General features: G+C 42.4%; 1 protein-coding gene across 2 annotated transcripts in view; it reads left to right on the forward strand.

The window, feature by feature from the left end:
- LOC144107159 (laminin subunit alpha-1-like) overlaps positions 1-22079 on the forward strand; it is a 121974-nt gene that overhangs the window by 86720 nt on the left and 13175 nt on the right. For both annotated transcript variants that reach the window (XM_077640154.1, XM_077640153.1), the window contains exons 39-56: positions 108-306; positions 1116-1232; positions 2427-2587; positions 3751-3889; positions 4590-4698; positions 5512-5802; positions 6833-6987; positions 7767-7925; positions 8444-8598; positions 9417-9573; positions 10236-10357; positions 12148-12310; positions 14252-14399; positions 17657-17780; positions 18174-18294; positions 19854-20018; positions 20546-20685; positions 21822-22010. In XM_077640154.1, the coding sequence (XP_077496280.1) occupies positions 108-306; positions 1116-1232; positions 2427-2587; positions 3751-3889; positions 4590-4698; positions 5512-5802; positions 6833-6987; positions 7767-7925; positions 8444-8598; positions 9417-9573; positions 10236-10357; positions 12148-12310; positions 14252-14399; positions 17657-17780; positions 18174-18294; positions 19854-20018; positions 20546-20685; positions 21822-22010 (2814 nt within the window). The remainder of the gene's footprint in view (positions 1-107; positions 307-1115; positions 1233-2426; positions 2588-3750; positions 3890-4589; positions 4699-5511; positions 5803-6832; positions 6988-7766; positions 7926-8443; positions 8599-9416; positions 9574-10235; positions 10358-12147; positions 12311-14251; positions 14400-17656; positions 17781-18173; positions 18295-19853; positions 20019-20545; positions 20686-21821; positions 22011-22079) is intronic.

Genomic DNA, 22079 nt, shown 5'->3' on the forward strand with positions numbered 1-22079 from the left:
TGTCACTTTGCACGTCTTGAACTTGAGATAATATGAAACGGGCATGGCAAGCATTCTTTCTACACTTGCCATCATATTGAGCAGTCTTGGCTTCTGGCTGCTCACAGGAAGGCTCACCAGCTGCTCGAGAAAGTGAAGAACCTGGTGGTCAACCTGCAAGAAGTGGGCGACCTGGCTGTGCGGCTTGACCGCATCGAGCGGCTTCTCAGCGAGATGGTGCGCAGAGTTCAGCACGAAGTGCAGAATCCGACAGCCAAGGCCCTGGACCTTCTGGAAGGAGAACTGCAAAGCCTTCGGTCAATCCAGGTGAACAATGCCATTGCTCACCTGTGTCGTAAAAGTTTTTTTTTTTTTTTAATGGCACTCGATGTCAAGATATATGGAAGCTCTTCGCCGAGTTTGGTTTTTAGCTCTTGGTGTGGTACTGATGAATGCTGATGGTAACTTAAAAATTGCATAGTATTGAAATTGTAATGCTTAATACAGTTTGCTCTCAATAGTTTGAACTCAAAGAGGACAAAAATTTGTTCAAATGATATGGAGCTAAAATTAAGAGGAAGAGTCTTTCCTCTGCATTGGATTTTGATAGCATCACTTTGAATAAAAAAAGTTCGAATTAAGCAAGTTCTACATAGCAGTGTTCATTGTTATCAGCTTTTTATTTCATTGGTAGGCGTTTTCTGAGTTTAGGGCCTTGATATGCATGCCCATGGTGCATCAGTGGTCTTCTGACTTGTGAGTTGGTTGTACTGGACATTTTAAGCTCGTTACATCCCCACTACTCTTTGCTAGAGGTTGTGGTGGAATCACGCTTCCGCTAAACAAGGCTGTTGCTGTTCAAGCATACAAAATAAATAAAGCAACAATTCTTCACGTATACTCTGCAGAAGAAAAAAAAGGAGGCAATGGTAATTCTATTACAGTGTTGCGCATAATATTATTTTGAGAAGTTTCACAATACATAGAAATTTTCTGGTATAGTATAGGTGGAAATGAAGGGTAGACGACTATTACCTCATTGCAAGCTTCCTGCTTGGACAATTGAAAGCTTCTGGTTGTGATTATATGAACATCTTAACTGCTATATCTCCGCGCATCTTTTTCTTCTGTTTCAGAATCTCATCGGTGGCAGTACCGATGGTGCCGGCCGAGCTAATGGCTCCCTCGTTGAGGCTAGAGAGTGGTTGAGAAAAGCCAGAGATGCAATCATTGATGCCGCCTTCATGTTTGACGTGAGTTGTTCCTTCACTGTTTGCAGGGCTAGGAGACTGTGCCTGTAGTTAGTACTGACGTAGTTAGTAACGACTAGCATTGGCTACTGCAGTCGCTTCATGCAACTGTAGGTTCAGAATAATTGAAATTTCTCAGTTTCATACGCTCAAGCCTAATTAAAATGAATTTGACTGTCGTGTAGTACCTAATTGTTCATTTTAGCCCAATGCTTGTAGTAAGTGGGCTAGGAATAACAAATTAGACTCGAATAATACGGAATGCATGGCATGTTTTGTAATTTCTTTGTGCGTTGTTTTGTCACAGCCAAATTTCTACTTTGGTTGTAAGATGATGATGATCATCATGATGGTGATGATGAAGGAGAAGTAAGATGGCCAGGTTGTTTGATGTAAAATATATGCATAGGTTCTCAGCCCCGAGGTGCTCTGTGACCGAATATCAGTTTTGATTCAAATGCATTTCTATTCAACTCCTACATTAATGCAAAGTTTTGGAAGCTGTGGCAAGCTCAGTGTACGTTATCGTACTTAGGTAATATTTTTCTTCAGCACAACCTTTTCATTACCTGATGTTATGCTTCTATACAGAGAGTCACTTGTCCACTCGCTAGTTGGGAAGTCTAATTTACTAGATGAACGTAGATGATGTATACATCTGTGGGAGTGAAATGCTTGAAATTTTTCTACACATATGCATCAACTGCTGATTTTATAAACCTCTCTCTGGAATTCACTGGTTTTATTTTTATTTAACTATACTGGTAACTTTAAGGAGAAAAAAAAAAACCTCCAAAGTATGCTGTTATATGTGCAGATGTTCACATTACAAATCCCGATTTTCTGAGGAAATATGCTGAAGTGAATTGTTGAATAACTAAACGAGCGGCTAATTGGAACGAAGGCCTGTATCTGTAGAGGAGCTTGAGCGTATAGGAGTTTATTGTAATTGTATAATGCCACAAGTGGCTCTGATATCGCCACGAACATTGCAAACTCGGAGGGCTCTTGTGACTAGCTTCTATGACTATATATTCATACTTCATGAGGGCACTTACTTGTAGATTCCAGTTGTGTATTCATTTAGAGTTTTGTGTGTATCCTTAGATGAGATATACGAAGTTTGGTTTAGCACTTCAGTCGTTTTCTAAAGCGGGCATCTATCAAGTGACATGGAAATGGCTGCTTCATATCCAGGAGCTTCCGCGACTTCTCATGGAAATTTCAAATGCAACCGACGCACTTGAGGAACGCCGTGGCATCCTCGACCGTCTGAACCCTGAATACCGAGATAAATATGTCCGGGGCTGCCAGCGACGTGCTGATGAAATGGCTGCACACGTCTCTGTTCTTGCAGAGTAAGTTGTATCCATTCGCATGTGTTGATAGTGCCTCATTTATTAACAGCATTGTGCCCTGTGCTGAAAAATTGAGCATTGGAATGTTTGTGGTACGAACATTGGAAATAGATGTAGCGATGTTCTTATGTTTTCTACTAATTTTCACTTGCTCTTCCCACATCCTAAAATGTTTTTCCGATTCCCACACCATGAGGCTTGGTGCTGCCTCTGGATAAATGAAATCATTTGTTCAATTCAGTACCTTTAGCTCTTGGAGACATTAGAGAAGGGATTGGTGTGGTCACAAAGGTGCAATAAAGCAAATTAATGGCACTTTCAATAGTTCCTGAAAGGTGTAAGCTCAAGGATCGGTCAGGGCTATCATGCAGCTCTAAAACGTCTCTGAACTTTGCATTGATGGTGGCATTGCGTTGTTCATAATCTCACATTATCTGCTTGCTTGCCTTCCTAGAAGTGCATTGTTGTACTCTATGCACTCTTACAATAAACACACTTGTACTTTAACGCACCCATTATTATGCTTGCAAAATACTGAGAATATTTGCAGATATTGTGCATATTTATAAATTTTTGTTAATATGTTATCCCGTGTAATTAGCACACTCCTGAAGCTCCTGTAAATTTTCTGGGAAAAAAGTATGGCTATCGTGCAAGTAATACGGTAATCCTCTTCCCTCAGTTGTATGTTAGAGTCCATCACAGAACAATCAGCTTTATTACATTCCAACTTCTGTATGTAAGGAAAACTTGAGTGCACTGATGGTCAGTTTGTGCTTGAAAAAAATTTACCAGTGCTTGCCCTTGGTGGGTAAGCATTTTTGTGATATGCTGTTGGGAGGAAAATGGTCGGGGTGATGGCAAGGACAGGAAGACAGCAGTATATATTTGAAGGAACAAACAGTAGTTAGTGATATTCTAGCTTTAAATAACAAAAAGGAAATGGATATGAGCAGTGCTTGCAATGCGGGGAGTGGATAACCAATGGTTCATTAGGGTAATGGAATGGATTCCAAGAGTAAGATCTGCACAGATAAAATAGACGCAGCTGACTCAGGACAGGATTAATTGGAGGGATATGGCAGAGGCCTTTGTCGTGCAGTGGACACAGGTTGGCTGATGATGATGACACTGACTGCCCCCTCCTCTTTTTTTCTTCACAGCCAGTTCAGGACAACGCAGGAAGTATCTGAGTACCCACTGCGTGCTGCCCGCGTCTACCAGAACATTGTGGATGCCTTAAAAGATGCCGAGGATGCCGCTCGAAAGGCAGCGGATGCAGCCGACAGAGCCTTTGACGAGGTACCGCTTTCAGTGCCGCTAATCAATTAATAGGAGGGTACGACCAAAAATAAAACCTTCAATCCTGGTGCTTTGATGAACACACAGAGTACTTCCAGGAAAGTTTTTGTGCATTTGAGAATTTGGCCTTGGATGCCCTGCAGCATTCTGTACATTAATTAGATGACCGGCTTTGAGTTGGATGTAAATCAACTATGTTTGTCGGAGCACTATAGTAACAAACATTTTTAAAACATTCTATGGTATTCATGCGGCTGAGGAAAAGTTTTTTGTAATCTGGCTGTTGTGAACTAGTGACATCTTGTTTGCATGCCTCAAAAGGGAAACACACTAGGAGTTTCAAATTTTCGAAACTGTACACATGCACAGACGCAGCCAGACATTTCCATTACAGCCGAATCCTGCTTTAACCTGCTTTGTTGAAGTGGAAGCTTCGTTCATGAACAACGTTTGTTTTTCAAAAATTTGTCAGCTTCGGTCTTTTGCCGTTTCGAAATAGGCACCGTGGCATGAAATCAGCGCCGTGGCAAATGCTTTGTTGTGGCGAAAATTTTGCTGTCGCGGCGCTCGTTGTAGCTGGGTTTGACTGTATCAGTTTCTAACGAAATCTTTCTTTGTGATGTCTGATAATTGATACTAAAATTCAGCCTTTAGTTTTTGCAAGTAATGACTGTTTTTTGTGCCCTTGCATTGTGTGCAGGCGTACCCACGGACTGGTGACAGCCTCGTGCACCAGGCCGAGAGTGCAAGGGAGCGAAGTGAAGCTCTGCTCAGACAGGCAAAGCAGCTCAGAGATGAAGACATACCAGGTAGGCAAAATAGCAATACTAAACATTTGCCATGCTTGAGAATCTGCAGAGTGCTTTTGCCAGCATTGCTGAATCTCCGTGCCAAAACTGAAACAGTTGGTTTGTCATGAGAGCGTTAGGCAAACTGTGTTTGAGAGAGGGAAGTGTAAAAAAAAAAATAAAGCAAAGTTTCTGCGCCTCTTTGCTGCCTAATGTAGGAAAGGTGGACAAGCACTGACAAGAGAGGTGCTTTTGTTGGCGACTTGTTTTGTGCATTTTTTTTACTCACTTTTGACCACCTGCTGCATATGGCACCATTTCAATGCATGTGTCATATTTACGTGAGTTTTAGTATGACTATGATTTTAGCTGGAGCACTGTTTTTGCAGGTCCAAACTTAAAATGATTCACTTATTCAATGATATTGATTTAATTGTATGCAAGGGGTGACGTTTCCCTTCGGTTAACGGTTAAAACATTCATGTGAGTAAATATGGTCATACCATATTTAATTGTGCATAATCGCCACACTTTTTTTTATACACAAAAATAATGAAAATTGAAGCATGGGTTTGCCACATGGAGTATTGTGCCAGCAAAAATTTACTGTAACTTGACAGCAAAAATAGCAGGTGTATTCATTTTGCAACGGCACTTATTTTGAAAATAAACGCACTGATCGCGTCAATGTAGATGCTCATGGCAGACTGCTATTTTGTTGCAGATTAGATGCTATTCACACTTTCACACTTGAGATGACGACCCACGTGTGTTTTTTTTTGCTGTGGTGAACTTGCTCATACCACCGGCATATTGTTCTCTTTGCATGACCAGAGCTACAGTATGCCATGCGTGCCAAAAAGAACAAGCTCAAGGCTCTTGGAGAGGACATTGAGGACGGCAACCAGGCCATAGATGCCATCAACCGGGAGCTGGACAGGCTTCCTACAGACATTGCAGGTCCCCTGGAAGATGCCATAAGGGAGGCTGATCATGCCGACCAGAAGCAGGAGGAAGCGAACCAGCGAGTTGACAGAGTTGCCGACCAACTTCCCGGCCTTCTGACCAAGGTGGCTGGCCTTCGGACTGGATCTGAAGAGGGCCTTGGGAACTTGTCACGGCTCAGTGAGTGATTGGTGTGCCTGGGCTGTCGGGTTGTTGGTTCGGGCTGTTAGGTCGTTGGCTGTGTTTAGTTCAACACAATAGCTATGTGCGAACAACCACTACGAAAAATGCAGGTTGTGTACCTTCTCTTTGTCTATGTCTTTCGCATTGGGGCTTCATGATGTATTCCGTGCATAATGATATGCGCGGTTAATGTGAAGCATTTTGGTCCCGCAAAAAAAAAGTTTAACCTGTGCTGATATTGTTGAAACTTGATAATTTGAACTTGGAAGGGGCAGATGTTTTGTTCCAGTTGTGCAGAGTTCAAATTAAGCAGAGTCCTATTGCACTTTCCGTAATATGCGTGTTGTTGACAAGATCTATGCATCATTTCAAGTAAACTGGAAATTTAAATTAAATGAATTTGACTTCCAGTGTATTACCAGTAACTTATATTACACTGCCATTTTGTCATCTACTGAGATCCTACAGAAAGCTGTGATGCAAAGTGCTATCAACGAATGAGTGCCGATATCATATGTGAATACCAGTTGCGTCTAAAAGCAAACTGACAGGCCTAGCTTTGTACCAGATTCTCAAAAGGTATTCTCCATTTAATGGCAGTAGAGCTGGTTGCTGGCTGTAATGGTAAAGCTCACCATTATGAGTAGGGACAGGTTATGACAATGCGAGGGTTGAACTTGTCACCTAAATTCTTGTGTTAGCTCAGCATGGGCTAGTTAGTGGGCTAGTTAGTGACGCTTTCATTAGCACTATTGCCACCTCAATAGCCAGGCCGTGACCTGTGCTTTGCGTTTTCATCAATAGCACAGTGATCTTCAGTTTCATTGAGAAGAGACAGCTCTTTAGGATGCTCATATTCTTTGCAGTGAAAAAGCAGGCACAGATGTAGACATATGTTACGAGGTCTTGGAAAAGTTGCTTTTCACTCACCTCAGATGATGCAGTCAGCTCTGATATATCCCCTAGCATGCTAAGTTGCATGGAATTATTGGATACAGTAATGCCTGTTGTTTCTGTCACTGTGCAGTCGATGATGCCCATCAGGGTATCAAGCGCGCTGATCAGCTGGCCAGCCGGTCGGAAGAATCTGCCGGACGTGCCCGGGATGCACACAACTTGCTTCAGCTCCAACTGAAAGAACTTAGGGACAAGATTCTTCTTGCTAGACAGCGAGCTTCAAGTGTAAGTTCCCCAATTACATTTTTTTTCTCTGCACACATGTGTGCGGTCCCATTTATTGCAGCCTTCGAGCCCTACGGTTCTCTGCAGTGTTGAAGTTGCATGACTGCATATATAGCCCGCAACCTTCTAAATACTTTTTTCGTACTGTTGGTTTTTGCCATGTTTAGCGTGGAAACTAATCTATAAACTTGATAACTAGTAATCTGTGAGTTATGAAATTACCATTGTAAAATAGTATGTCACGCTAGTGCAGTGCTTGTATGAGCAGTCATTACTGGGAAAATGTGCTTGAGAACAATTTGTGTACCAGCTAGTTGTTGCTGAAACAAGTTTCAGGGTACTGTAAAATTTGAGAGCCATTTGTAATCATTTCTACACATTTAGTGCATGAAAAAAATGTGCATCAGTCACAATATTCTGCTTTTCTATTAGTGGAGTAGCATGTTTTTGCATGAGTTTTAATTACATTTAAACTAAAACTGCATAGCAAAGAAGGTGTTACAAACTGTCTTGCTGCACGTATTTAGTCAGTATTATTCACTCTTTCAGTAGCAAGCAGCAGTTCAATTTGGGAGATTGGTCAAACGCAAGCAAATGGTGATATTGGCCAGTCATCTGACGAAGACTTATTTAAATTGCACATATACATACTCCACAAAAAGAGGTTGATGAAAACTGTTTTTGTGGTATGCAGTTCTGCACAAGTACAGAACCAGGCATAAGGAGGTCCTAAAGGTTTAACTGAGTTGAAGTGAGCAATTTTTTTTTTCCTGCTGCAGATCCGAGTGTCTTTGAGTGCCGACCAAAATGACAAGTGCTCCCGGTCATTTAAACCTGAGATTGAGTCAACCATGACAAACAGCATCATTCTCAACTATGCCATCAAGGAAGACGATCAAAACAGTTTGCTATTCTTTTTGGCAAACTCCAAAGGAAAGGTGAGTCTAAATGAAAAACCAAAATTATAGTCCCAGTGTCAGTCAGACGAATGATTTCAGGATCTCCGATTAGTAGGAGGTTGAGATTGTGATGCCTTTTACCATTATGCTAACCAATGCTGTGAGTTAATTAAGTGACACCAATTCTAAAGTCGCATGCAAGCTATGCTTTGTGTTCCATTGGAGGACTCAGTTCTGCATGCAAAGGCTTTAATGCTGTAGTTGAATTGATTAATTTTTTAGAGAGTTTGATGAAGTTCTTGTTCAGAATTGCAGCTTTTTGCCGAACGTAATGGTCTTTTGAGTTTTTTAAATCAGATGGCAGTTCCATTAGTTGTGTGTTGGTCATCATATGCAGCAAAAACATTTCAGGAAATGATGTAGCAAATGAGCAAGAAGCCTTTCTGGTTTTATTCCTTTCAATGATTTGAGGGTGTAATTATCCCTGCTGTACCACCATGTTGCCAGTTCGTGACTGAGTCATTTTCTAAAATTTTTTTTTCAAAAATGGTCATCAGGATGACTTCATGGCCATCGAGATGGTGAACCGAAAGATCAAGTTTTCATGGAATGCTGGTGGAGGCACGCACAGCATCACGCACAGCATGTACATTGAGACGAACGACCCACAGCTGGGACGAGATTCACACTGGTACAAGGTGGAGGTCTTCAGGCAAGTGGTTGTCCTGAGCTCCCGAGACTCTTTGCTGAATCCTGACCATAAAGTGGACGAGTCTCAAGTAGCTTATGCCTCATATGTATCATATGGCAGACGCTGAGGAAGGTAGCTTGACCCCATCTGTCCAAGCTCGCTTTGCTGACTGGCTGCAAGCTTGGGTTAAATATTCTTCAGCGTTTAGGGGAATCCTCCAATGTGGAGTAGATTTATAATAAGAGAGTAATCGCTCATTAGCATCCATCCAAGCGCAGTATGGCTACAGAGGAAAGCTGCACAGCTTTCACAGAAATTTCATGAAAGCTGCACAGCTTTTCTTTGTAGCCGTATGGCTGCACTTGGGAGGCTCCTAATGAGTAATTACTCCCCTATTAAGTTATTAGAAATAATTAGTTTGGTTAGTAATTTGTGTGCTATACACGAATGCCCAGTCCTGATTTCGTCACGAACCTGGTGAAGCGACATCCTTTCAGAGCCGCGAGGTGATGCCGCAGAACGACAAAGATGCTTGATTTCATTTAAAACCAATTTTTAAAGAATGGATTCAGTGTACATTTATCGGCTTAAACCGAAAGCTCCAACCCTTACCTATGTACACCATTCCTCCTCTGTACATATCGTAGCATTCTGTCTGTCTAAAAGGCACGGGCTTATTGACGGAGAACTGTTCAATAGTACTATAGGCAACAGTGGTGTCTCAGTGTAGTTTATTTTTTAATCCTCTTTTCTGATGACTGAGTTTTCACCCACCAGCTGTAAGAGACTGGGAAATCGTGTGGCCTTGTGTCTTTCTTTCTCTGTCATTGTTTTATCAGAGTTGGCAATGTGGCGACGCTGAGTGTCAAGCGCAAGCCCGACGGTGCACGCGACGATCCTGAAGAAATCACGGGAGCAGCACCTGCTGGTTTCGGCAAGATGGACTTAGACTCCAGTTCTCACTTTTACGTTGGCTCTGTACCTGTGGACGTTCCGGTGAGTGTTTTAGCAGGTGATGTTATAGTTTTGTTTTCTATGAAAAATCTGTTTTTTCTTGTTAACTTCTTTATAGAAAGTATATTGCTGTGGTTAAAAAATCTCTCATGCTTGTTTCATAGCCCAAAGAACTTCATGGAGGTCCTTAACCTGGTACCTCATATTGCTGTGTTTGGGCATTTGAACTAATTTCACTTGGGATTTAAATTTGGTTTAACTGTGTTGGCATGATCAGGGAGTAATGGTAATGTGAGTGGAAGCATGCTCAAGTTACTAAACATTTAATCAGTGCTAAGCAAATGCCAGCCAAACCTTAATCCCTCAGCTTTCTCGCTGTAAAGACGTACACTTATTAAATCACCAATCTAAGGAAGAAGCCAAGCTGCATAAGAAAGGTTTTAATTTTTTTTTTTATGAGCTGTGCACTTAGTCATATTCTGCTGAGACAAGCTTGCTTCTCTTAAAATACAGTCTTATCATAGTCTTGGCTTACACTGCAATGAAGGAATGAATCCATGTTGTCACCCATCTCGCGCGTATACAACATAAAATTAGACCTGCGGCTCAGGAGAATCTCGCATAGTTTGTATATGCTACAAAGCTACAGAGTGTAAACAGAATATGCCTTGTTTAACTGTTGGTTGTGGTGTGTCCACACTTAGGCTGCACAAGAGCTCACGGCAACAACGTTTGTGGGTTGCCTGCATGAAGTCATCCTGGATGGTAAACAAGTGGGCCTGTGGAACTTCCTCAAAAATGAAGGCTGCGATGGCTGTAAATCAGGGTAAGGCTTATTTTCAAACTACAACCTTTGTCCGTAAAGATCCGAGACTGAACTCATAAAAAAAAAATGCGTTTAACATTGAAATCATTTGTGTAGCATCCCTTTGAAATAGTCTCCTTTGCAGTCTATACACAGCTTCCAACGCTTCTTGAGGTCTTGGAAACAGTTGAAAAATGCTTCTTTTGGCAAGGCTGTCATCTCCTTTGTCATGGCGTCTTGAATGGCCTCCATGCTACCCATCCAGCGACCTTTTGGGCTTTCTTCACATGAGGAAACCGGAAAAAATCGCATGGGGAGAGGTCAGGCGAGTATGGCAGATGGGGAAGTACAGTAATGCTGTGCTTAGCAAGAAATTTTGTTACGCTGATAGCAGTGTGCGGCCTTGCGTTATCATAGAGAATGCTCCATTGTCCAGATGCCCATAAGTCAGGGCGACGGCGTCACAGTGTATCAAGCATGTGTTGGAGCACGCGGATATAAAACACCTGATTCACCGTCTGCCCTTGTGGGACGAACTCGTGGTGTATGTTACCTCTGGCATCGAAAAAAAACTATCAGCATCGTCTTTGTTTTGTTCTTCTGTCGCCGCACCTTTCTCGACGCCGGAGAGCTTGTGGACCGCCATTAGGTGCTCTGCCTGTTTGTTTGAGGATCGCATTGAAAACACCATGTTTCGTCTTCAGCAATGATGCCGTCAATGAATGCAGCATCCTTCTCTGCGTTGGAGAGCAAATCAGCACTCACTGATGCCCGCGTGTCCTTCTGGTCCTGTGTGCGGGAGTGCAGCACAAGTCTGGCATTCAGCTTTCGTTTCCCCTAGTTCTCACGCAAAATTTGATGGCATCTTGTCTCACTGATGTCGAGAGCATCTGATAGCATGCGGACTGTAATGGTGCGGTCTTGCTGTACGATTTCCCTGATCCGAGCCATGTTGTTTTCATTGCGTGTGGTTGAAAGGCGCCCCTGCCTTGTGTCTTCTTCCACTGATGTTCTCCTCGAAACAAACCTCTTGTGCTACCCGAAAACTCGTGCCTGCGATAATGTCTCATTGCCGTAAGCATCATAAGGAGCTCATACGTCTGTGCGGCTGTATTGCCAAGCTTCACACAGAATTTCATGTTTACACGTTGTTTGAGGTGCACGTCCATCTCTCCACATTCACTCACAGTTGAATGCGCAGACGACTTGTGACAAAGTATTTTTCTACATGTAGTGCCATCTAGCAGTTGCCACAGCAATTAACATAAATAGCTCAGGTTAGCTCAAAAAGATGGCGCTACACATACGTACCAACGTTTGTTTTATGGAATCATTTCTAGAGAGGAAAATAAATCAGTCTCGAAACTTTACGGACAAAGGTTGTATGCAATTTTCGTAGCATGAAATGGAAGAGAATCAACTTAGGTAAAAGAGATATGGCTGTTGCCAATTTTTAGTTTAAAGGCATATAGTACTTAAGCCTCACCTTCATGGTTTATACAGTTTGTTTAGAGGCACTTGTATTAATTAACTGGTTGGTGATTTTTAGGGATACTGTCCTCACACCTTAGGTTATTTCAAAAATCTTTACTGTAGCTCTTGTTGATAGATAAACTTCTCACTGCACGCTGCCGTTAGAAGGGCCATTTCAGCATCAGGAACTCAGAGTTGAAATATGTATTTTGACATAATAAAAACTGCATTAATGTAAGGCTTGAAAGAGTGTGATCAGCTTTATTTGCTGCCCATTCTTCTGTCACAGACCTGTCTCTGCTTTGCTAATAGTGAGCTCCGCTTGCTGATAATTTCAGACCCACCGAGGATGTAGATCCAAGCTCATTCCATTTCAAAGGGGAAGGCTACTCCATCCTGCCTCAGATACGTCGCTACCAGACCAACAGTTACTACATCTCCATGCTCATCAAGACCTTTGATGAAGACGCCCTCTTGTTCTTGTGCCCCAACATTGAGACGGTAAGCAATATCAAGTTCTATTTCTCAAAGATAGTCCAGAAGAGCATCCAGATTTCAAGTTGTAGGAATTTACGTACAGGTGTACACACACAGAAAGAAATCAGAAAATTGAACCACGGATATTGCAAACATTTAAATGTATGACATTTATGATACATTGTTGCATACACAGTTAAGCCTGGATGCAGTGAAACTGAGGAATCTTTGCAATTTTTCGTTGCATGCAGTTTTCGCATGAAGACTCTAAATGACGATGCAGAAACGAAGCCACGCTGAGAAATACATATTTGTGAAATCACCTAGCGAGCGTTTATGGCAGACCCCCGTTACTTGAAGTCGTAAAAATGGTAAAACATTTCACAATTGCATTGATAATGAGAATGCAGCAGTAGCCACCACCATTTCTGCTGCAGCTTAAAGGGTGGGAGGGGATGGAGGGAGCTGGTGGTCTGGAGGTGCCCATGTCATCTCACATGTCCCCTCTCACATTTTCCTCGCCAACGTTGTCCTAGGGAACAAATTCTGACCTAAAGTCATTGGCACTCTTAGCCGTCCTCGCTCCCAGCGTGAGTCATCTGTTGGTGCCAGAATAATGTGAACAACCGCAAGCGGTGACAAGAGGCCCGCACTGCTCGTCCCATTTCTTCTTTGCTGCGTCCTGTTGTTTTGCACTGCTTTTGAACATGAAATGTTGTAGTTCCACTTGGTGCGACGGTGCAAAAGCGAAAGTGTGGGGACTGCTGCATTTAGTGCAGAGAGGGGCTGATGGTGCTGGAGTGTGACGCATTATACAAACTGTGTTCGCTTACTGCGATTGTAGATGTTCCTCTGGTGGCCATTCCTTCTGTATCGTTATGAAACTTCAGCATGGTTCAGCAATATTCTATGTGATGCAGCACTAGTTAATAAACAGTTGGCGTCGCGAGTTTGTTAAATTGAGATGAACTGTCATGACACCTACATTATGGGGAGTTTACAAGTACACGCACTTCATTGGGGACGGCACAATGGGGAGTCGAAAAACTTTATGACATCGAGGAATTCGTTTTGTGGAGGCTTGTTACATTTAAGCTTAACTGTATTTGAATTGACATCATTCACACATCGCACTTATTTGCTTAAGCAAACGAAGCATGCTCTGCACTTTTGTGTGGCACGAATCCCTCACATTTTCACAGTGCAGATTTTTTACATTTCATAACACTGCGTCCAGTTACAGAGGGAAGTAGAGACATAGTGCTTTGCTTGGCTTGTCACTTTCCATGATTTACGTGTTTTTTGTGCTACTGAAATGCATGTATGTTCAGCGATCTTGGTGCATTTTAGCCTCGGTGTGATAAATGCATGACTTTGCAGATTAAAATTTAGCATACAAATTGCAGTGTTCCTGCTGACAGCCCCAAAACATTACAAAATGCGTGATTTGGATTTACAATTTGTGACCTCTATGAAGTTTTTAGGTTAAGGTTTAACCCTAGTTTCTTTGCCTGAGTGAGAGAAACCTTTTACAGCGATAGCTGTTAACGTAAGCAATTGGCGGAGTTGGCGTAACATCCACAGAGCATTGGTGGGTAGGGGGTCACACAACCTTGCCTCCTCTACCTCACTAGGATGATGGGTGCAACGGGGGCGGTGAGGTGGTAGGAGAGGGAGAAAAGCACAGTGATGCAACAAGTAGTTTAACACCTCACCGCAGGGCAGCGAGAGCAGGAAGCACTCCTCAACAGAGGTGCAGAGTGTAGGGTGAGGGGTTCAGAGCTAGAGCGCTGTGCAGTGGGAGAAAGCATTGTGGTACAGTGGTGCATTAGAGGGAACTGTGTCACTGATATCACTGGGTTCTTACATCACACAGTGTGAAATGGTTGTTTCGTGAATTGTCTGTGAATTTAGTTTTTTTTTGTTGTTGCCATTGTAAAAAGCTGTGTGACCTGCTCTGCGCAGGGAGAATTTGTGTCTCTGGGACTGCGGGGCGGCCACGTGGTGTTCCAGTTCAAGGTGGGCCCTGTTGCTCCCATAGAGTTGCGCACCAAGCGCAGGTACAACACCGGCAACTGGACGCGGATTGTGGCCGAGCGAGATAAGCTCCAGGGTGGGTGGACACCTCTTCACTTGCTGCAACTTCTTGTAATCGTGATCAGCAACAAGTGGAAAGTTTGTTGCTGGTGCAAGCAAACAGTTGGTTATAATGTCATAGAAGAAAGGATGGTACTGAGTATGGGGCTAACGTTCTCTGAGTTGAGTTGCACTTGAGTTCTGAAGAAGTGTGTAACGTGTGTGTGGGGGAGGGGCCTGTATTAGTTTCGATTTTTTGGTGCATTTCATGGGTGCTGACATTTCACAGCACACATTTTGCAGAGCATTTTGCCGCTCCTGAAATGCCACCTTGTGGCTTCCAGCTGTCTGCTTCACTGTTAGAGCAATAACAGAATAGTCTGCCCAGCATGGTTTTAAGGCATCTGTGAGTGCTTGAGAATTTAGGTCAAATACTGCATTGCAGTAAAAATTGTCACAGAAAAGTACACACTAAATGTGTGCGGACGATTGTTTTTCAAAGTCTCCAGTTTTCCAAACACGGCTGATTGTAAGCTGTTTTGAATTAATTTTTTGTGTGCCTTTTAGCTTGGTTACATACGGGCAGGGCAACTGCGGATAAATTGACCACGGATCAGCTGTGGCTAAGGCTCTGCGAGAAAGGTATGAAAAAATGTTGGTCAGGTTGTGGTAACTGTGATTAGCAAGGTAATGAGAGCTTAGTTTGCTTGGCACCTACGCACAACTTCAATTATCTGTCAACAGCCACATCCCCCCCTCCCCTTAACTGTGATCGAAGCTTCCCATATAGTAGTAAGGGTATTAGAGCGCCTCTTCATTTCTACTGTTCACTATTGCTGTGCTCGTGAAGGTGTAGCTGTTACACTCTTCTCACAGCGGTTGACGCTCAGTTTTGAAAACTTGTCTGTCCCGTATATTGCGCCTAGGACTGCACCACATCTCTGCTTTTTGTGACAGCTAGGCACGTGTGAACAGTGTTTTTGTAGTTCGAAGTGAATTTGAAGCGGATATTTCGAATACTTCTGGCGCATGAAGAAGGTTGAACGGCACAACAGGCATTTTCAAAATCGCGTATTCTTCAAGCACACAAGGCCACTACATGAAAAAAAGGGAGCAAGTGCATAGAAGCTTTGTCGCACTCATTGAAGCTGTGTCGACGTCTTGCAGAACTGGTGGTCTGAAATTGGGAGAGTTGAACTACATGTGGAGCTGACATATTTTTGGGATGTGAGATCTACCTATGAAACTCCAGACTGCTGGTATCTTAAGGAGTGACGAAATTTGGCAACTTTTTAAGGAAGTGCACTAAATGATTAAATACAAAATCTCACTGATATATCTTCAGTATAGTTTTGGCATTATAAATTTTATGTGCTTCACTGCAATACCAAACTTGCAGCATGTAGGGAGAGGGTAGGCAGATGGTTTCATGACACTTGCACAGTGAACAAGGGAGGGGAAAGCCTCAGGGTGCTTGCCAATGTTTCGACAAGTGGACTCGTCTTCGTCTGACGTGACAGCAAAACATGGTAGGAGCCTGCAGTTGCTTGAAACACGACCAGTAGATCTTACGCTCTAACACAAAATGAATCCACGATGCCTAAGGTCTTGAGTTCATAAATTATACCATTTGAATTAGGGATGTGCGAATATTTGAAATTTCAAATAAGAATTGAATATGTTCGTTATTCAGTTCATATTCATATTCGAGAAAGTGATATTCAAGAATCATCGAATATTCAAAATTTTTTGATATATTAGAGATTTCATCATCATCATCATCATCATTTATTGGCCCTTAAAGACCCCTGGGAGGGACATTACATAAGAGGGGGCGGAACATCGAGCACAACAGTGTAGGTTACTGTCAAACATTGTCACAATCAGTGATCAGCAGGATATATACAAAACCTTTAAATAAGCATCCACAAAGTATGAAAACAGCCACAGTAAAGTAAACAGAGGCAAACAGAAGCAGGAAAGAATTTCTCCACATCATGTTTTCAAATAGGATGTCAGCAACTGCCGGAACTTTCAGCTGTATTTCAGCTGTAGTCAATCACTGCCGAATATTCGAAAATTTTTTGATATAGGTATTCAAAAATTTTAGAATGTTCGGAAGAGATTGAATACTGTTGCGACTTTCATATATCTGACCATGGCTGAGCCAGAATATCTGGGCAGATTATTCGACATTCAAGTTCAAAGTGTCAGGGAAACAGCACAAAAGCGTCTTCTTCACTTTCTTCTGCATCGCTCATCACGTGAATTGGTTGTACCCGAATGCTGATAGGCTTGTATGTCGAGCGAAATTTCACAAGTGCACTTTCCCACAAGTGATGAGAACAAGATGGCCAACCGCCTGCTTCGAACAGTCACAACGTGGATGTGCATGGTTTTTTTGTTTGATCATTCCATTATGTGTTACACATCTAAATTCCCGGTTCATGGCACTTGTTCTATTACCTTCACAGTTCCTGTAGTGTAAGCTCCGCCGTCTCGTTCTGGTCAACTATGATATATGGGAAAACCTGCTTGTGAAAGGGAGCTGAGTCGAGATGTCACCAGCAGGGCAAGTGATCGTGAAAAAAAGTTGCCTATTGCATGGTGCAGTGCAACCCGCGCACCTATTACGTGCGTGTAACGGCAGGTGACAACAATAGCAGGGCCCCCGTCGTTAAACTGCAGGTAATCTTTCTGTGGAATATGAGGACCTCCACGGTGAGCTGCTGTGAAGGAGCCCAAATGAACTTCAGCTTAGGCGGAGCGAGCCGTGCTGTCAGTCTTTGATTCATCCGGGTACAAGCGGGTACTGGACTGGTCCGGTACCCGCTTGTTGTCCGGTGCTGTGTCGCCGTGTAGTACAGTTTTCAGGATCCCTGAACACTCGCGCGAACGATTTCATGCATCCACATGAGTATCACGCCTCATCGCTGGTCGTGAAATTAACAAACACCGCATCCGCCGTTGTGGTCTATCATGTTTTATATTATAAGTGAGCAATAAGGCACGCCCGTAGCTACCTTAAAAATCGTTCCTTTCCAAGGCCGCAAAGTTCCAGAAAAAGCCTAGTTTATGTATAAAATCTCTTTCTGAAATTTGTCTAGGCGCTGTTAAGTGACAGAGACGAAAAGATAAGTATAAGGTCCTTGTGTGATTATGGTGGCAAAAACTTAAGGAAACCTTTTCTATGTCATGAATGGTGTGGGAGACATCCAGAGCTTGTTTTAACAGCCTTGTAGTGCATTATTATGATGGTGCAAGTTGAACGGATGGTTTACATTTTTCGTGCAGGTGTTCTTTCTGTGGAAGATGAGCTTCTCCAGGGTGAGCTGCCGCGACGCAGCCCAAGCGAGCTTCAGCTCAGGCGCAGCAAGTTGTACTTTGGAGCCGTGCCACCAGACTTTGATTCATCCAAGTATGTGCAGATCTTTTGCTTTGATCATTTACAGTCACTGGCTGATCTTTTTTCAGATGTTAAAAATTCAGACCTCAATTATTCAGACAGCTTCAAGGAGCAATCTGCGACACCACAGAGATATTAGGGGGATTCCTGTTTCTTCAGGCTGCTTGATAATTCAAACATTTTTTCTTGCCCCATTCAGACCAGAAAAATTGGTCAGCTACTTTATTTGTTTTAGCTACTGCCTTGGTTTGTGCTCTTTTTGTTTCTTTTGAAGGTGCAAACTGTTGTAACTTGCACGTCAGTTGACACGATTTGTTGTTTCAGCTAATGGGGCATAGTTAGTTGGATTAGAGGCACAGTAGCAGTGCCTATTCTTGTTACTAATTTATTCATTCCTGCTTGCAGATTTAGCACTGTGGGTTTCCAGAACTTTATAGGCTGCATGAAAAACCTGCAAGTTGAGACAACACCATTGGACCTGCTCAAATATGAAGCATATGGCGTAGATCCTGGCTGCAGTGAAAGGGTACGACTAGCCTTCCTGTTTTTTATATGCGTACTGGGTGACTTCTTTCTTAAAGTGTCCTTGAAAACGGTGTTTGAGGTTGTCTATAAAATGTCGCATTATGTAAAGTACAGGCAAACGAGCGTTCACGCCGCGTACAAGAACTCAAAAGCGAGCCGATAATTTACCACGCAATTTTTAAAACTACCGCTTCCGCGCCTAGCGGAAACCTGCTGTGCTGGGCTTTCGCCCGAATCTGCGCTCGTTACGTCAGCATCCGGGCTCGTTACGTCATGTAGCGCTCGTTACGTCAACAGTGGACTGCTAGCATTGGTTCGCGCACGTCGGCAGCCGGCGGAGGGGGTGAGTGCAAGGGGCCGGCAGAGGAGCGCCGACATTTCAGCATGCAAAAAGTGACGAGAGGAGAGGAAAAAGTGCGAAGACGCGGAAATTCAAATTTTGGCTACAGCTTCCACAAAAAACATCTAAAAAATTCTTGCTGGAGGATATTTGTGAAGCAGCATCTTTTAGCATCCTAGGCGCATCGCATCTTTGTTGAGACAACCTTTCACAGCCCCTTTAACACTGTTTGTGCCATTGAGGCTAGAGAGCCTTTGATATCTTGTGTGGACCAGTTTAGTTTTCATAGATGAGTTCTGCCATTTTGAAAGTACAGGGCTGATAGTGCAAAAAATTACATTGTGCTTGTACTGATAAAGCTAGTCTTTTAAGGCGCTTTTTCTGTAAGCATATTTGCTGCAAAAGTGAAATCGTGCTAGAGTGACTGGGGTGGTGGACTTCTAATTCTGTAGCCTAATATAGCATGCTCTCTTCTTAGAATAAAAAAATCCGTATACCTTTGTGGCGGTGTGGGCAGTGTTATATTTTTATTTCTTTTTTTGGTTTTCGCGATTTACTGACTGTTTGTGTGCCTATAGAAGAACAGATGTTTTTTGTTTGAAGATAAAGTTTAGCCTTATTACAGCCCTTTATCAAGGTTGGCAGATTATTTGAATGCATTGCACTGTATTTCTTTTGTAACTGCTGTGTTTATACCATTACCACGTCGAGAACAAGAAATAAAATAAACTTTTCATGTATTTTTTCTTTTATTAACTAGTCATGGTCATGAATCACTGCAGTACTGCCTAGTCACAGGATCGTTTTTAATACAGGACAAATGGGACAAGCTGCCTTTATCTCTTTCCTTACCTCTCATCATACTCATTATTTACTGCTGCTTTTAACGGCTATTCAGACCGATTTCAGTTTGAAAGAGCTGATATCATTGTACACGTTGGTGTCCGAAGATATTCTGCTGTCACTTCATACTGTACTTGATCTTATAATGAACGAACCCTGTGTTGTTGTTGTGAGGATATTAACCACCATAATTTTTCTCAAAAATATTCAAAAAATTTTTGTGAGAATAGAGATTGTTCACTATGCCAGTTCATGTGATATTGACATAACTCGTGCTTTATTAAATGGCTTGGTGGAGACGTTTTTATATAATATTAGTAAGCTGATATCAGAGGTGACCTTCTGACATCACATTGCGTGTACCTGCCGCCCAACAGAAAGTGAAGTTGGTGAGCTTCAAAGGAACGGGCTACCTGGAGCTGAAGGGCAAGACGTTGGCTGCCGAAGGAAACTTTGGCTTCACCTTCCAGTCAATGCAAACGGACGGTCTCCTCATGATCTCAACATTCTCAGCAGTCCGGGGTGCTGAAAGCAAGAGAGATGTAAGCTAGGCTCAATGCCATTTTGTCTTTGTTTCAAGCTTTTAGACTTTTGCAACAGCGCTACCTAATCTCAAGTGTTCACACTGCTGTAAACATTTGCAGTGATTATTATTTTTCTTAACAATAGTATTTTAACCTTTATATTTTGTATCAAAAAGCAGGGAGATATATTCTGTCTTGACACGTGCCTATTCTTTTACGAGTGTGCACCATGAATTGAGTCTGAAATCATAATCGCTATATGTAAATATAACTGCTTTTTCGTTATGGTAACAAAAGGAAGCTTTGAAGCATGCATAATCTTGGCTAATTTATATGTCTGGACCATAGTGTTATGTTGTTTCAGTCAATTAAGTAAGCTTCAGTTAACAGTGTGGGGAGAATATGACTTCGCAAATAAAACATTTCAGTGAGACAACCCTGCCTGCTATCAGACCTAGGATATACTCACATAGAGGCTTTTAAAGTTGTATTATCGGCGTCCTTACTCTAGGCGAGTAAGTGATGGAAGCACCGTTTGTTTACAGCACTACTATTCGGTGGCTTTGAAGGATGGCCACATTGAGCTGCGTCTGAATGGCGGTGCTGGAGAAGTGGCTTCACGCTCCGAACAGCGCTACAACGACAATAAGTTCCACACCATTACAGTGATTAAGAGACATCGAAAGTAAGTCGACCATGTGAACGAGGCAGCGTTCTCCTTGCATAACTTGTGCATCATATGTGTATTAACTGCCATGTGCCAACTGAGGTATTTTATTGGTGTTGCTGCATTTATCACTTTTCATGAAGGGACAGAAGAATTTTAAAAAAAATGGCATGAATGTTGTTATCAGCATTTGTTATTTGTTAAGGGGGGAGCCTGATCTTGAAAAGAAAAATTTTATTAATGAAGTCACAGTTTAGAAACCTTCAGGGAACATGTATTTTTGTGTGCCGATTCTAAATATCTCATTTAATTTCATGTAAAACAATTCCTTGAGCACTTATGTATTTTTATGCATGTATCTTGTGAAGAGCTTTGAAAAAAATTTGCTGTGGGAAACATTCTGAAATGTATGCCATTGGGTCGTCTTGATACTAAGGAATGCAATAAGGGTAAAATTATCATCCTGGCTATTGTAGAACTTAAGTTATAGGGTTTTAAAGTTGTCGCTTCAGAAATGCGATGAAAAGTGTGTATTCTCGTTTCTGAAGTGGCAGCTTCAATACCCTATAACTTAAGTTCTACAATAGCCAGGATGATAATTTTACACTTATTGCATTCCTTAGTATCAATACGACCCAATGGCATACATTTCAGCAATTTTCCTACAGCAAATTTTCTCCCAAGCTCTTCGCAAAATAATTGCCTAAAAGTTATATAAGTGCCCAAGAAATTGTTTTACATGAAATTAAATTGCATATTTAGAATCAGCACACAAAAATACATGTTCCATGATGATTTCATAATTATTACTACATTAATAAAATTTTGTTTTCAAGACCAGGCTCCCCCCTTAAGGGTAAGTGAAATGAAATAAAGACAAGGTGTTACACACAATATGCATTTTGTTCACTTATTAGGATGAGATAAAGAACAAACAAAAGTGCAAGAAGATTACCTTACCCTAGATAGCATAATATTGTAGTTAGTACTAATCTACACGGGCACCTCATTGAACGGGCAGATACTCCTGAGTGTGCTTTACTAGGACAACTACAATGTTTGACTGCTTACTTCAACAAAGCAGTCAGATGCTCATACATTCAGCTGAAACGTGGTTATATGGTACAGGTGTTGAGAGGCTGATGATCTCGCAGGGTTCACGTGAACGTGGACGATGCCGAGATCGACATCCTGCGACTGCCCAAAGGCACAGGTGACATTCAGGGTCCCGAACTGGGTGGCCTCTTCTTTGGCGGTGTCCGAGGTGGCGTTGCCATTGGGACCCAAGCAGCCACCCGAGACCACTTTGTTGGCACCATCAAGGACGCTGTATTCAATGATGTGTGAGTGAAACGAGAAATCTTAGTTCTCTGGCATTAACAAGTCCGCAGGTTTTGCAAGCTGTGTAGCTT

Source organism: Amblyomma americanum, chromosome 10 (assembly GCF_052857255.1).
Source record: "Amblyomma americanum isolate KBUSLIRL-KWMA chromosome 10, ASM5285725v1, whole genome shotgun sequence".
NCBI lineage: Eukaryota > Metazoa > Arthropoda > Arachnida > Ixodida > Ixodidae > Amblyomma > Amblyomma americanum.